This window comes from Hypomesus nipponensis, chromosome 13 (assembly GCF_054491055.1).
Source record: "Hypomesus nipponensis isolate SF chromosome 13, ASM5449105v1, whole genome shotgun sequence".
NCBI lineage: Eukaryota > Metazoa > Chordata > Actinopteri > Osmeriformes > Osmeridae > Hypomesus > Hypomesus nipponensis.
The window spans coordinates 4,308,742-4,324,287 of NC_140373.1; the positions used below are offsets into that span (position 1 = coordinate 4,308,742).

At 50.4% G+C, this 15,546-nt stretch overlaps 1 protein-coding gene across 1 annotated transcript in view; it reads right to left on the bottom strand.

Annotated features, from left to right (window-relative positions):
• Nucleotides 1-15,546, bottom strand: part of myo1d (myosin 1D) — a 56,871-nt gene that overhangs the window by 18,930 nt on the left and 22,395 nt on the right. Inside the window, exons 12-16 of the mRNA XM_084670347.1 lie at nucleotides 11,389-11,459; nucleotides 10,693-10,767; nucleotides 10,429-10,561; nucleotides 10,033-10,199; nucleotides 8,049-8,256 (exon numbers count right to left, since the gene is read on the bottom strand). Coding sequence (XP_084526473.1) covers nucleotides 8,049-8,256; nucleotides 10,033-10,199; nucleotides 10,429-10,561; nucleotides 10,693-10,767; nucleotides 11,389-11,459 — 654 coding nt within the window. The remainder of the gene's footprint in view (nucleotides 1-8,048; nucleotides 8,257-10,032; nucleotides 10,200-10,428; nucleotides 10,562-10,692; nucleotides 10,768-11,388; nucleotides 11,460-15,546) is intronic.

Here is a 15,546-nt window from a genome sequence, read left to right on the forward strand (position 1 = left end):
ATGCTGATGGGGGTGGGGGTTAGGGCGAGGGGTTTTGAAATTCAAATACATGCCCAATGGTAATGTGGAGATGATGAATATTTAATCTCCAGATGTAAGTGTGAGGGCCTTTCCGAGAACAAAAGGCCGTTTTTCTTTGTCTGCACATGAAACGTGCCGGCTCTCTCCACCTGAAGAGGGGCCGGCTGGATTTTCATTAGCAGTCCTGAGGATGAGAAGACTGGATCTTGACTCTTGCCATTCCCCTGGCTCTCCTTCTCCCCTGCCGGGCTGGTATCCATCCAGCACGTCTGGGGCGAAGTGTCGCGTGGTGAACTGTGTCGCGTGGTGGACTGTGTCGCGTGGTGGACTGTGTCGCGTGGTGGACTGTGTCGCGTGGTGAACTGTGTCGCGTGGTGAACTGTGTCGCGTGGTGAACTGTGTCGCGTGGTGAACTGTGTCGCGTGGTGAACTGTGTCGCGTGGTGAACTGTGTCGCGTGGTGAACTGTGTCGCGTGGTGAACTGTGTCGCGTGGTGAACTGTGTCGCGTGGTGAACTGTGTCGCGTGGTGAACTGTGTCACGTGGTGAACTGTGTCACGTGGTGAACTGTGTCACGTTGTGAACTGTCAACAGAGGCGACACAAAGGAAGGTCCTTGGCAGTGCCTCACGGCGGTGGTCCCCCTGTAATTGACTGGTTCAGTCGCCATCCCAGTTCCAGTCCAGGCAGCTCCACAGGAGCCTCCCACCAGCCGCTCCAGCACACAGAGATCAGTCGAGGACAGCCTGACAGGAACTTGAACCCTACTGTCTCTTAATGATGACCTCACACCCCCAGAATACAGCCTCCATTCCCACCCCCCGCGCTGCAGCCCTCGGTGACTGACACATGGCAAGGGGGGTTGGAGGGGGTGGGGGTTGGAGGGGGTGGGGGTTGGAGGGGGTGGGGGTTGGAGGGGGTTGGGGTTGGAGGGGGTGGGGGTTGGAGGGGGTGGGGGTTGGAGGGGGTGGGGGTTGGAGGGGGTTGGGGTTGATACATATTCAACACAGCCGCCAAGGCCCTGTGACAACTCTCCCACATGACTGAGATGTTGATGAGATGAATGAATGCATTCAGCCCCTGCCGTATTAGAGATTTATATCTTTTCAGATTTAGATTTCATCAGAAGTTCAGGGGAATTAAGCCTTTTCTTAGGACCGTGATTTAAGATGGTATGGAGAGATTGTGTAGTAGAATAGAGAAAAGGAGATTACTTAAGGGACCTGTGTGTGTTCTAGGTGTGAGACTGGTGGAATTTAGAATTGAACTCACATACCATCAGCCTGTCCAGCTAACTCACTTCTTTTTTACATTTCCGCCTTAATTCCTTTTCAGAGCAACTAATATTCTGGAGATAAGAAATGTTTAAACCACTCAAGCTTAAAAACAAGCTCACAGTTGGCATTGCTGATAAAGTGCTACCCTTTTCTTAGACTCACGTGGAGTACAACCATGTAACAGGGACAAGACAGCATATGGCAACTGTAGATTGTCTGCAACAGCACAGTCATAACAATGCCTGCACCAGACTCACCACTGGTAGGTAGCGGCTAAGTGCCTGCTGCGCATGGAGCAGGAATTAGCATGCAGATGGCTTGAGCTGAAGGTGAAAGTGGGCGTTGAGAGAGCATAAAGCAACATGAGATCAGATAAATCCTGACGTAATCTGAATCTATTATCTTAAGCCTGTTAAGATATACGACAGGTAAATGGAGGGAAGGGGGTGACACACACACACACACACACACAGATAGACAAACACACAATCTTCCCTCCCACACACACTGCATCGGGCGACTGCGCTTAAACAAAGAGGAAGGCGGTGTGGGATTATCACCAGCGAGAAGGCGGGGAGCGAAGATGACACCCAGGGGATGCTGGGTAAATCAGGCCAATAACAAGGCCCGTCCGTTCTCCCGGCCAATAAAGCCATCTGATCAGCCTTTTAGAGACTCCGCCATCATGGTGTTGCTTCCCCTGTGCTCCGGGCTGCTAGATTTACAACCTCATCAAAGCCAATTTGGGGATCTCTACAGCCCAGATTGCTAGGGCTTTATTAGGGGCTCCGAAATGCATTCTGGGTAAAAACCTTTACAAATGACGCATACCCAGACACTAGCTGGGCTTCTGAGAGCAAACAAAACAGGTTTAGGATCAGACACAAAAGCGACACATCTGATACTTCAGTCGGGCCAACGGAATCCATAACTACCACATGTGTTTAATGTGAATCTACAGAGTGCACTCTATCGCTCTAGGACTGCACTTTACAGGCAAACAGTCCAAAATAGACCAGCAGCAGTTGGCTTCCCAGTTGGCCCTTTCAATCTTGTGACCAAATAACAGTTTCCCACTGGAAACAACTCAACAAATGAGACATGGAGGAGATGGATGGCCTGCTTGGCCTGGCTGACACACACGACTGCAGCCCCCTGCTGGAGCCCCATTTCCACATCCCCCAGGGACATCTGGGAGGCTTTTCAGTGACACGCTCAATACAGCCAGTGTGTGGAGGCGGAGGGAGGCGGAGTGGGTGACACAGTTTAGCAAGGGCACAACACACTGTGACCTCATGCCGTCACCAGGGAGACTGGGCCCAGGCACGAGCCAATGAGAATTAGCATGAATCGATAGAGCTTTGGGATGATGGGCACGAGGCCGAGCGGATTACAGACACCCAGGCATCGGGCGTCATCCCCTTCACACTCCAGCATCATCACCGCCATCAAGGGGACCGAGATCACACAGTTGGAATCAGAGACAGATTCCGTTACATTGACAGAGGAAATTGACTTGAATTATAAAGAAGAGAAAAAACAATTGTAATTGAATATCTCTTGAGGCTCTCTATCACTTTAGCAGACGGGAGAAAGTATCAGCTTTTATCAGCAATTTGAGTCTTGAACAAAGTCGCCCATGGCCCGATATGCTTCTATCAATCACAAGGATTCATGCAAGGCCATTGCAACACTAAGGGCATTTCAAAACGATCTATTGTACAATGTATGATAGGGATTTGCAGAACCGCAAAGCTGCTGAAATTCCAGGAACAAAAAATGTTCTTGACATTGATTCATCAGTGTTCAAAATAAGTTCATCTGAGAACTTAGATTTGGAAGACAGGTCTGAAAGAAGACAGCAGACGTAACCAAGAAGAACCTTGCACGGCAGAGAGAGAGAGAGAGAGAGAGAAAGAGAGAGGGGGGGGGGAGGGAGAGAGAGAGAGAGAGAGAGAGAGAGGGGGGGGGGAGGGAGAGAGAGAGAGAAAGAGAGAGAGAGAGAGGGGGGCGGGAGGGAGAGAGAGAGAGAGAGAGAGAGAGGGGGGGGGGGGAAGGGAGATAGATAGAGAGAGTTGATTCCAGGAGGAGTTAGAGAAAGGCAAGTGAAGGTCATCAGTAGAAAGCAGGACACTTTGGCTTTTTGCCAAACCTTGGTTGCTATGGTGAGAGGCCCTTGGCTGTTCTAGCCATCACTATGTCTGTGATTCTTTCTGACTACCAGTGGCTAGTTCCCAATGTACAACCGTCGACACTTTATTCTATTTCGCAACTAGTCTGCATATTTTTCTGCATGATTTTCCCCTTCCTCCCCCCCATGAATCAAACAATGCAGTAGACTACAGTAATTATGTTCTGTGTTTCTATTTTCAACTGTGGGAAGCTGTGGTGAGGCAGGTTGCTTCCCAAAGGGAGCACTCAGTTTGTCTCAGTGTTTAGCTGGCGGGATCAAAGACGTGAAGATAACAGAAATGCAGAAAGAGAGAGAGAAAGGGAACAATCCTGCTACTATTCATCAAAGTCCTCCTCAATGATATCCGGGTATTCCACTGTGCCTAGGCGTTGCCATTGACAAATACAGTATGAAAGACAGGAGAGAGAGGCTGGGATGAGAGAGGGAGAGAGAGACTAGGTGAGAGAGAGAGAGAGAGAGACTAGGTGAGAGAGAGAGAGAGAGAGAGAGAGAGAGAGAGAGAGAGAGGGAGAGAGAGAGAGAGAGAGAGAGAGGTGGTTTGGTGTTTTACGTGGCAGTATGCCTACTGAGGTGAGGCATGCTGAAGTGTATTGCAGGTGTCATGGAGTTGTAATGTACTGTAAGCAGCAGCAGAACGCCGGGCAGGTTTGATAACGGCTGTGTTACAAGCTAGGGGACAGTCTTTCTGCTGAGGCTGGGGAGGAGGCTGGGGCGGAAGCTGGGGTGGAGGCTGGGGAGGAGGCTGGGAGGAGGCTGGGGAGGAGGCTGGGGAGGATGCTGGGGGGAGGCTGGGGAGGAGGCTGGGGAGGAGGCTGGGGAGGAGGCTGGGGCGGAAGCTGGGGTGGAGGTTGGGAGGAGGCTGGGATGGAGGCTGGGGCGGAGGGTGGGGAGGAGGCTGGGGAGGAGGCTGCGGGGCAGACTGGGGAGGAGGCTGGGAAGGAGACTGAGGAGGAGGCTGGGGAGGAGGCTGCGGGGCAGACTGGGGAGGAGGCTGGGAAGGAGACTGGGGCGCAGGCTGGGGAGGAGGCTGGGGAGGAGGCTGGGAGGAGGCTGAGGAGGAGGCTGGGGAGGAGGCTGCGGGGCAGACTGGGGAGGAGGCTGGGAAGGAGACTGGGGCGCAGGCTGGGGAGGAGGCTGGGAGGAGGCTGAGGAGGAGGCTGGGGAGGAGGCTGGAGAGGAGGCTGGGGAGGAGGCTGGGGAGGAGGGGATCAGTTCTGGCTGGTTAGGCAGACACGAAGCGAGCTAGCTAGTCTCCAGCCCCGACTGATAAAACCACAGCAACACAGCCACATGTAAAGCTTTCAGAAGCAATTAAACCTTAAGCTCGCAATACACATGGGGCCTTCTTCCTAGTCTTTCGTCAACCCCTGCAAAGGCTACTACTGACTGACACTGTGATGAGGATGGCTGAGCTTAAAATGTTTGAAATATTCATTTAAAACGAGGGGGGGGGGGGAGCTCATGAATAATTCAAACATCTGTATTTGTGTTGGACTGAGGTATTTTAGTCCCTGTTAGCCTTTAGCTGCCCGGACGGTTCTCCAGGCTTGGGATTGGCTGGTGGAATATAATGATGTGTGTTCTGAGCGGGCCGCTCCAGTGAATGAGATGTGAGTCATTCAGAGAGCAATCAGTTGTAATAGGACCAGGCCCGAGAGCCGAGCACAGGGAGTCAGAGGATCCTGGGTTCTGGCGGGCAGCCTCGGGGAACGACGCAGAACCGGAGCGGAACGGCTTAGGCGAGGAACGCAGGAGAACAGGGCGGAAACGAGGAGCGACGGAGAGAAAGGCAGCGTGAAATGAGACTGTGAAAGAGTGGGGATCTGTGTCTCCTTCCTCCTCCCTCTCAGTCCATCCCCCTCCCCCCTCCCCCCTCCCCCCTTCCCCCTCCTCTAGCTAGCATCCCCTCCCCCCTTCCCACTCCCTGGAGGGGTAGAGGTTACGCTCATTTAAGGAGCTAAAAGGAGGGGGTAGGGAGGAGGAAAATACACAATGTACCCTGGTTCTCTGCATGAGGAACCATGGAGAGCGCCACCTTAAGTCTGCCGTTCCTTGGTCCTAACCCCCGGAGCCCTCAGCCTGGTTGTGACCCAGGCTACTACGGGCATCTGCAGGGAGCTATCAGGGGGGACGGGAAGAGAGTGAGATCTCCTGGCGCAGGCTCCGGCACCCTTGGCAGAATGGGCCCAGTTGGGGTAAGCCTCAGTGGTGTGCCAGGTGCTGATAAGGGGATTGCTTGGCACAGATGCCGAGCCCTAGTTTAAGCTCGAGCTGTTTGTGTGAGAGACATAGAGAGTCAACACCTCAGTTAGTGGGTTCACTATAAATGTGTGTCTGTGTGTCTGTTTGTGTGAGCCTTTCATCATCTTGACATTGACCGAGGTCAAGACTAAATGATCTCTTCGCAACACATTCAACGTGAAAAAACCTTTCGTCTGTGATGTTTGTTTTAGTAAAAAAAAAAAAAAAACCCTGTTATCACCTCGGGGCTTTCTGCTTGGTTATCAAAGCATGAACATCCTTTGAGATAATATGAGATAGGATTCTCCTCAGGGAACAGCAGGAACATGAGACTAGCATGTCTGTCTGGGAGCCAACCAACACATTATGATCGAGAGGTCAGAGGTCAACAAAATCTATTTGATTGGGGTCAATTTGGTTGAGCCAGCCTTCTGATGTGTGAACCCAAGGCTGGTGGTCTGATTGCACCACAGTCCTTGGGGAGAGATGACCCAAGACCAGGTATTGGAATGGAATCTTCTCACATGTATTTGATGCAATAACATAGTGGGTGAACGGTCAATCTTCATTCTGCAAGAACAGCACTTATACAAGATGACGAGGAAGGGCTGGACCAGGGATTTGAACCTCAAACCACCCAGGAGCCCACTGCGAACCAGGACACCCGGTACAGCACAATGTGGACAAACAGATGTTAGAATTGCCCGTCCCTTCATTGAAGAGAGGCAGATCCTTTGAGAAGAGCAGACAGGCAAATGGAGGAAGTCTGACAGCAAACTAATCCTGCGAGCAAAACGACATCCTTCACTTGCCACAAACTCGTTTCCGATGCATAAACAGTGTTTTCATACCGGATTGATGAAGGTGTCTTGTAAGACACGTCACAGCGCATGCTACATAACTACACCCTGCTAAAAAAACAGCCCACCTCAGCTGTCGGAAACTCAGCCATGCAGCATTTGTTTACAGTCTACTAAAAGAGAGAAGATGGCAGGTGAATGCAATTTCCATATCCCAACATCCCTCATCACACTTAAAGTGGAGATAGTGTTAGTATTATGTTGTTCAAGACAGAGCAATAACTTGAATGTATGTTGAGCTCTGTGCCTCCGTGTCATGAAACTGTCAATATGATGAAGCAGTTTACGTACAGCAATGTACGTGTTTGCTTAGCTATAGCCACGAGCGACCACCTGATATAATGGGGAGCTGGACCAAGATCTATATTGCTCTCGTAATCCCCTGTGTTTGCATCTAAAGTGAACATTCACTATCTCAGGGCTCCTTCAACCGTGCAGTAATAAGCCACTGATAGCTTTTATACTGTTTTTAGAGAGAGAGAGAGAGAGAGAGAGAGAGAGAGAGAGAGAGAGAGAGAGAGAGAGAGAGAGAGAGAGAGAGAGAGAGAGAGAGAGAGAGAGAGAGAAAGAGAGAGACAAGGTGAGAGAGAGAGAGACTAGGTGATTAAGAGGGACAGAGAGAGAGACTAGGTGAGAGAGAGGGAGAGAGACAGAGAGTGAGAGAGCTAACACTATAACGGCACAATATTCCTTGAGCACCAAAAATAAAGTGCCATAATAACAGACATGCATGTCAAGAGCTTTTTCTCAGAGTTTCTCCCATCTCTGGAGTTATTCATATGCAAAACTCGGCCTTGTGAATTTCAATGAGAAACACAATCCGGGTAGCAACAAGATAATGAGGTCATCGGATAATAGGTATCTTCAAATGGCAATCAGCCTGAGACAGATGTTTATGAGGGAGTCTCTTCTAATCTGTGTCAGCACAGCGCTCAACACGGGCACAGCACATCCCCTGCAGAGTGTGTGGGCTGGATGCAGATATAAGGGTTGTGCATAAGGCCTGGTCACATCCTCTAAATAAGGGTAGCCATGGGAAAAGCAGCTTAGACCAGGCAAGCTGTGTGCACACAACACAAACAACTCATTTGGAAGTGCTTGTTCATCACCACTTGCTGTTTGGAGAATGACGGTTGACACAGTAAACCCTCCCATGTCCTAAACCTCTAGACCACTATTCCTCGACACACACTGTATGCATTCCATTTACATTTACATTTAGCAGACGCTCTTATCCAGAGAGATTTACAGTAAGTACAGGGACATTCTCCCCGAGGCAAGTAGAGGGAAGTGCCTTGCCCAAAGACACAACATCATTTTGCACGGCCGAGAATCGAACTAACAACCTTTTGATTAATAGCCCGACTCCTTAACCACTCAGCCATCTGCCCCCCCCCCCCCCCCCTGTATGCAGCGATCAACAGACAGAGTGGGCCTAGGCTAAGACGCGAGCTGACCTTCTGGAGGAAAAGGACGATCCTGGTGACCATTTCGGCCCTCTGGTCCTCCAGGCTGAAGAGGGTGCGCGGCGTGCGGATGAACACCTTGGTCTTGCCGTATGCCACGTCGTGGTCGAAGCCGCAGCCCTGCAGGAGGCGTTTGACCGCCTCCTTGTCTGACGACAGGTCGTGGTTGGGCCAGGTGAACTCTGAGATCATCTTGTACCTGGGATGGAGGAGGAGGAAGAGGAGGAAGAGGGGGAGGAGGAGGAGGAAGGGGGGAAGGGAAGGAGGAGGAAGAGGAGGAAGAGGGGGAGGAGGAGGAAGGGGGGAAGGAGGAGGAGGAAGGGGGGAAGGAGGAGGAGGAAGAGGAGGAGGAGGAAGGGGGGAAGGAGGTGGATTTCAGTCCTCCATTTTTCTTGGTTTCAATTGTTGAAACTTTGGTTGTTATTTAATCATTCAAGAAACAAACACAACCTCCATTTAAATTAGACACTTTGGACGTGTTCACCTTGGTTTCACGTCACTGAAAGCCCAAGCTTTGTTTGGTAGCTAGGAAAGTGAGTCAGGCCAGAGAACAACACAAACAGACAGCGTGAGAAACATAAGGGGTGGACAGACTGAAAAGAAACTGAAACGAACTTTTATCTCTGCCAAGACGAGCCCAAACACTGTCACCAGGCCTGTCGACATAGTCCTGCAGCAGTCATTTCACTGTCCTTAAGCTGCCAGACAATGACGTCATACAATAATCCAACCCATGATTTGAGGGAGGCAGCTAGAAAGGTTTTAAGTGTGTTTTACAAAACGATCACGCTGTTACCTAATCCCCTTTACCCTTCCCAGGCTAGGGTAGTAGGGGAACGAGACAGCTGGACAACAGGAACACGACCAGAGCCATTATGTCCATGTGAGTGTGACTGTCTGCATCTAGTCCCATTTGGGGACACGCCTGAGAGCCTGCCCTGCTGAAAGTCCCTCTGACACAGTCAAATACCAGAGCTCCTTCAAACCAATCACACGCCAAGATAAAATCTCACATTCCCTACTAAATGAAAAAAGGAACGAGTGTGCGAGCGTATCGGGTTCAATCCGAAGGCCTGAAGTTCCTGCAGTGACGTTACTGCTGTCGCACAAGCGCCCACTCTGCGTCTGGGGACAGACGAGATGTGACGTGTGACCCAGGTCCTCGGCAGAGTCTCTGTGCAGACGTCTGAGCTGTGAGTGGCCGCTCTGCCCACCTCTCCTCCACGTCACTCGTCAAGCCCCAGAGAGGACTGTGGCATGTGCTGTGATCAGGAACTGCTTTCATGTTAAAGTCCAAGCAGAGCAAACACTTGTCAATAATGAATGAACCAACTGCAGGGAGGATACAGACAGAGAGGTAGAGATGATTAAGTCTCATGTCAATAGTAGGCCGAGCAGCAGTGATTTTTTTGGCACCGACGATCGATCCTTCCTCATACAAGCCAAAGTAAAAGTTGTCTTACTCCACTTTCAAGCGCACCGACTCTACTCTGACTCAAAAGCAATTCACTGTTAAGCAGTGCTGTAAGGCTGGTCCTGGTCTAGGGCAGTGTAAAGATTGTACTGTCCTGGTCTAGGTCAGTGTAAAGACTGTACTGTCCTGGTCTAGGGCAGTGTAAAGACTGTACTGTCCTGGTCTAGGGCAGTGTAAAGACTGTACTGTCCTGGTCTAGGGCAGTGTAAAGACTGTACTGTCCTAGTCTAAGGCAGTGTAAAGACTGTACTGTCCTGGTCTAAGGCAGTGTAAAGACTGTACTGTCCTGGTCTAGGGCAGTGTAAAGACTGTACTGTCCTGGTCTAGGGCAGTGTAAAGACTGTACTGGAAGAAGTGACCAGTCAGGTGTGAGATTGGCCGAACAGCTCCCGACTGCCTCCTTGAGAGAGGATGTTAGAGACAGAGACAAGGCTCCGCACAGACGCCCTCCCGCCAGGAGACGACCCCCCCCCCCAGACTGGATCAGGATGTGGACGGTACCTCTGGAGGAAGCGTGGGTAGGTCTGGCGGTTGGCGAAGCCGGCCCTGCGCACTCGTACGTTCTCCAGCAGGCCCAGGTACTCCACCTGGTGACGGCAGCGCTCTTGCTCAAACAGCAGGGGGGACTTGACCTCGTTTGGCTTGATGCAGCGGACGTAGTAGGGCTCCTGAACACCAGGGGGCGATGGTTAGAGAATGTGTCGGCCACTGTTTGCAATCTCATGGGGTTGTGTCAGAGCCTACGTAGCTAAGCTAAGCTAGTACTTTCAAACAATGTAAAACAAGAATTGGCCAGAAACGGATACCATGTATAAGTGGACACAGACAAATGGCCTTATTATTGAGTGTCTATGTCTAACAGGTTAGGAGACAGAGGCTTGGTCCCTCCCACCTCACCTTGCATGCCAGGTTCTCCACCAATGAGATCATGGAGTTCTTGAAGAGGGTGGCGGCCGTCAGGGGTCGCTTGGTGACCTCTGTGATGCTCAGCTTGCCCTCAGGCCACATGTTCTTCAGAACTGGGTTCGAACTACGGAGAGAGAGGGAAGAAGAGGAGGAGAATGAAGAGAGGAGAGGTGGAGACAGATCAGTGAGGGATGAGAGGATGATAGACTATGAAGAGAAGAACAGAGGTTGTATGTTCTGTGTGAAGAGTCTGACCTGTTATACAAGAGCCTCTTGAAGTCCTGGAAGAGTGTGTCTTTGTTTTTGTCGATAAAACTAACCACAGAGTACCTGTAAAATACACAGACACACACTCGATTCAGCCCCTGTGTATTTTAAGCGGGCCTGTTAAATGACACCAGCAGTACCTCGTCCCTCCTTGGAGACGAATACAACAAAACGAATCCCAGACAAAGTTGCCCAAAATCTTGTTTTAGTGTGAAGTGTCTGAGCCATCTGTGGGCTAAGTGTTGCCGACTCAGGGGGAAACCGGAGCCTAACAGGGACTGTCGCTCATTGCTGAGTGCTCCCTGCAGCATCCTCCGCATCCTGGAGGGGGATTTATAGCCAGCTCATCTCAGAAGCCATATATTAACCACGGGAAAGACCGCCAGGATGACTTCATGACTTGATGTGGCGCTGTATACCTATTTATTACCTGACACATTCTGATGAGGTCATATTCCAAAATGGAGCTCTTTCCTGACATTTTGTCAGTTAAGGCATTCAAAAAATACCGTAGAATTGTTAGGCCTTTAGTTCTAGAAACAGGCCTTCGTTTATTCTGGATTTATAAAGCTTGAATGACATAAGAATACTATAGATTATACTGCTAACACTGTTATTAATGAGCGCTTTCCTAACAAGGTAATTGCATGCCATTGTGATATGCAATAACAATTGGATACTTACACAACATCGCCTGCATAGTGGCGGATTCGGAAGTCTCTGTCAAACTCCAAACTCTTGTCAGTCGGGGACAGCTAAGGGTAGAGTGAGAGAGAGAGAGAGAGAGAGAGAGAGAGAGAGAGAGAGAGAGAGAGAGAGAGAGACAGAGAGAGAGAGAGAGAGAGAGACAGAGAGAGAGACAGAGAGAGAGAGAGAGAGAGAGAGAGAGAGAGACAGAGAGAGAGAGAGAGAGAAGGCAAAACAGAGACAGAGGAGGGGAAGAGAGAGAGTCACTTATTGACATTAATGCAGAGGCTGCCATCTTCCTAGCGCTACCATGACTACTATAGGATTACAAATGTGCCATGCTGTTATGCTTTACTGGAAAGCAGCCTCCGCTCTCATCCCTGCCCCCAAATAGCTTGGCCGGCTCCACCCATTAGTGCAGTGGAACAGAGGAGGCAGTGGTGCAGAAAACAAGGCTGCAAAAATACTAGCAGTCAGGTGGGATACGTTCAAGCTACTCCAACGCTAGATGGGAAGTATGAGAGAGAGGGAGACGTTCTTAGAGCGAGCGACGGAAGTGAGCTTCAGGGAGAAGGGGGCAAAGGCAGAACGAGAGAGAGAGAGAGAGAGAGAGAGAGAGAGAGAGAGAGAGAGAGAGAGAGAGAGAGAGAGAGAGAGAGAGAGATGAGTGATGAGTGATGTTGAAATCTGTGCATTTGAAATATGAATGAGCTGTGTGTGTGTGTGTGTGTGTGTGCTGCAGTGGAAGCAGATACGGGGATGACTGTATGTAGGCCACTGCTGGAGTGGGAGGGAAGAGGCAGAGTGACAGGAAATGCAGGGGTCTGCTGCAGCCCTACCACACCTCCTTAACAAGCGTGTGTGCGCGCATGGGTACACAGTGACTCATCCATACGCACGTCGAAGTTCATGCGACTGTGACTGATCGGCAAGCTGAATAAGTGAGCTGAAGGTATGTTTAAAATGCATACGTTCCGGGTGAACTTGATGAGAGAGACCAGCACTGTCCTCAGCCTGAGGGCAGACTCTAGGACCCTGAAGGCGCCAGAGGCTGCCCAGTGGGTACAGGGGACCTTGAAGTTACTCACTGAGTGAAGTTACATAAGACCCGCTGCCATTCATAAAACATGGCGCTGACGAGAGAGGCATCCCATGTCATTATACGACAAGGCAGAACTGATTAGCAGACAGAAATAGGCCTGATGCATTGAGAAGATTAGAGGAACTGGCGACAAATGATCCAGAACACCCTCTAAGCTGTTTGGTCAGACAGAAAGTTCTATAAAAAAAGGAGAACAGGATGTATGAAGGAACAGAGAGAGATGTAAAAATGGCTCTTTCTTCTTCTTCGGAACGTTCTACCCCAATGGTGTTTGTATTGTTAGGGCCAACGCTGTGTGTTCCCAGGGTTTGTGAGAGGAGGGTGACTCATCGAGCCAAAAGTGGACTCACACGTGGAAGGAGGAGAGAAAGCAGTTCCTTAAGAGAGGTGCGAGGAAGGGAGAGCATTTCACAGACAGACGATGGCGGTTCTTCACACATAATGAGTCACGCTGGAAACATTTTGAAAGGGGACGTTGTGTGATGTTTGGCAACTGGATGTTTGTGCTTAGGAAGAACAATACAGGCACATCTGAACATAATTCAGTTGGTACAGTATCTTGCACAGAAATGACTTCAATTGTTATACTTGGATTGGGTGACGGCAAATTCTGCACATTGGTTGACATTGTGACAACAACAGGTAACATATCATGTGATTAGGGACCAAGGAAGTGCAGCTCCACATCTAGGCAGATGTCCCAGACAGATGTCTCTGTGCTCTGCGAGGGAGAATTAAGGCCCACTGAGACTAGGAACTAGTGGGGCCAAACCTCCAAGCCCTGCCAGACACACCAGCAGCCAGACAAACCAACACACACACCGTGTGCCAGTCAGACACACTGTGTGCCAGCCAGCCCTCCCAAAAAGATATAGGCCTACAGCCAGCCAGTCAGACAGGCACACAGATGAGACAGACAGACAGGCACACAGATAAGACAGTCAGGCGAACAGATAAACAGACAGACAGGCGAACAGATGGACAGACAGACAGACAGACACACAGATAAGACAGTCAGGCAAACAGATAGACAGACAGACAGTCAGGTGAACAGAGAGACAGACAGACAGACAGACAGACAGGCACACAGATAAGACAGACAGGCGAACAGATAGACAGACAGACAGACAGACAGGCACACAGATAAGACAGTCAGACAGACAGACAGACAGACAGGCACACAGGTAAGACAGACAGGCAAACAGATAGACAAACAGACAGACAGACAGACAGACAGACAGGCACACAGCTAAGACAGACAGACAGACGAGACAGACAGACAGACAGACAGGCACACAGACAGACAGACGGGGAGGCACACATTGAAACAGACATGAATAGCAGAGATGTCCTCATCCTCATCTTTCATACACAATCAGACCCCCTCCTCACACACCCACACACAATGCCAGTTCCAGCTACACTATTACCACCTCCCTCTCTGTCTGAAACACTGGATAATACCGGAGAAGAGGGGATGAGGGAAGCTGAGGAACAATGGTAAAGATGATGGAGGGATGGGGGCCACAACAATAGATGAGAAAAAAATGAACCTGGGAGCATATAAAGAGAGAAAGAGAGGGTTCGATATGTATGGACAGAGTCTACAAAATGAAGAGAAAGGGATTGGGAGGAGTGGTTACCATCTCGTGTTAACGCCTCGAAATTCCTCTTTTATTAACAAAGAGATGAGAGGAGAGAGCCAGGGCTGAGGACTGAAGCCTCCCAGGTACACACAGGACAGAAGCAGACAGGGAGGGGGAGGGCCAAAGAGAAAGAATCTTCCAGCATATTTACAAAGTCAAACATACTCACGCATATTCAAGTTGTCACTAAGTATGCGAATATTGACAAAGAAATCAACATTTTCAGGACATTTCCAATTCTGTAGAAAAGGCCCTTCATTATCTGACAGTCAGACAGGAGACATGCCAAATTCCAATAATACCATACTGCACAAACACTTTGTAATATTGTATGGCCTTGTTCAGTGTCACATTCATTGGGAGATAAATGGCTATTTGTCTGTTCATCCTCAGCAACACTGAGTTTTGAATAAAAAAATATATTGTACACATTAGCAGTGTTTGCTAACCAAATGAGCCAGTCCAACCTTACTGCTGCTGTGTACATAGGGTAGTATACATGAGAAGCCTTTGTGTTTTCTAACACCCTGGTGTTTAAATGGGTGGACAGCTTTTACAACAAGACCCATGCTGTCCCCTCAGCACCTGCCGTTTCTCGTCCTCCTGCCCAGTTCACACCCTGTAGCCTCTCCCTCTCTGTCTCTCTGTCTGTCTCTCTCTCTCTCTCTCCTTCTGTCTGTCTGTCTATCCCTCTCCCTCTCCCTCTCTCCCTCCCTCTCTCTCTGTCTGTCTCTCCCTCTCCCTCTCCCTCTCTCTCTGTCTGTCTCTCCCCCTCTCCCTCTCCCTCTCTCTCTGTCTCCCTCTCCCTCTCTCTGTCTCCCTCTCTCTCTGTCTGTCTCTCCCTCTCTCTGTCTGTCTCTCCCTCTCCCTCTCTCTCTGCCTGTCTCTCCCTCTCTCGTCCCTCCTCTCCTCCACGGCCATCCTGCTCACCACCTGTGCTTCTCTCCCCTCCCCGCTGCCTCAGATGTCACCTGCAGGGACAGGCCCCAGTGCTGCCAGCCCGGTCCGACGGGCTCCAAACCTGTCACTCAACCACGGCAGGAGCCCGTCAGAGCGCTGCAGAAGGAGGGATTAGAACCCTGCCCCTCCCAGGCAACACACATGCTCCAGCTGGGCTGTGTGTTGAGCGTCAAAACCCCACTGCCTCTCTGGATCACCTTCTGGCTGTCTCAAACCACCAATCAAGACGTCTCACCGACCGGGAAACGACGAAACCTGATATGAAATGCATCCCGGATCCTAAAAGGGATCCGAAACCAGAGTGCTGATGGGAGGAGCTCTTTCTCCTCTAAATCACATCCCTGTTAGTGTCCTCCCAGCCTCTCGAGCGCATGCGCTCACTCTAGATAATGAACAGGCCATTCTCGTTATTTGCGGGCACCACCACATGGCCTGTGAAAGCTTGAT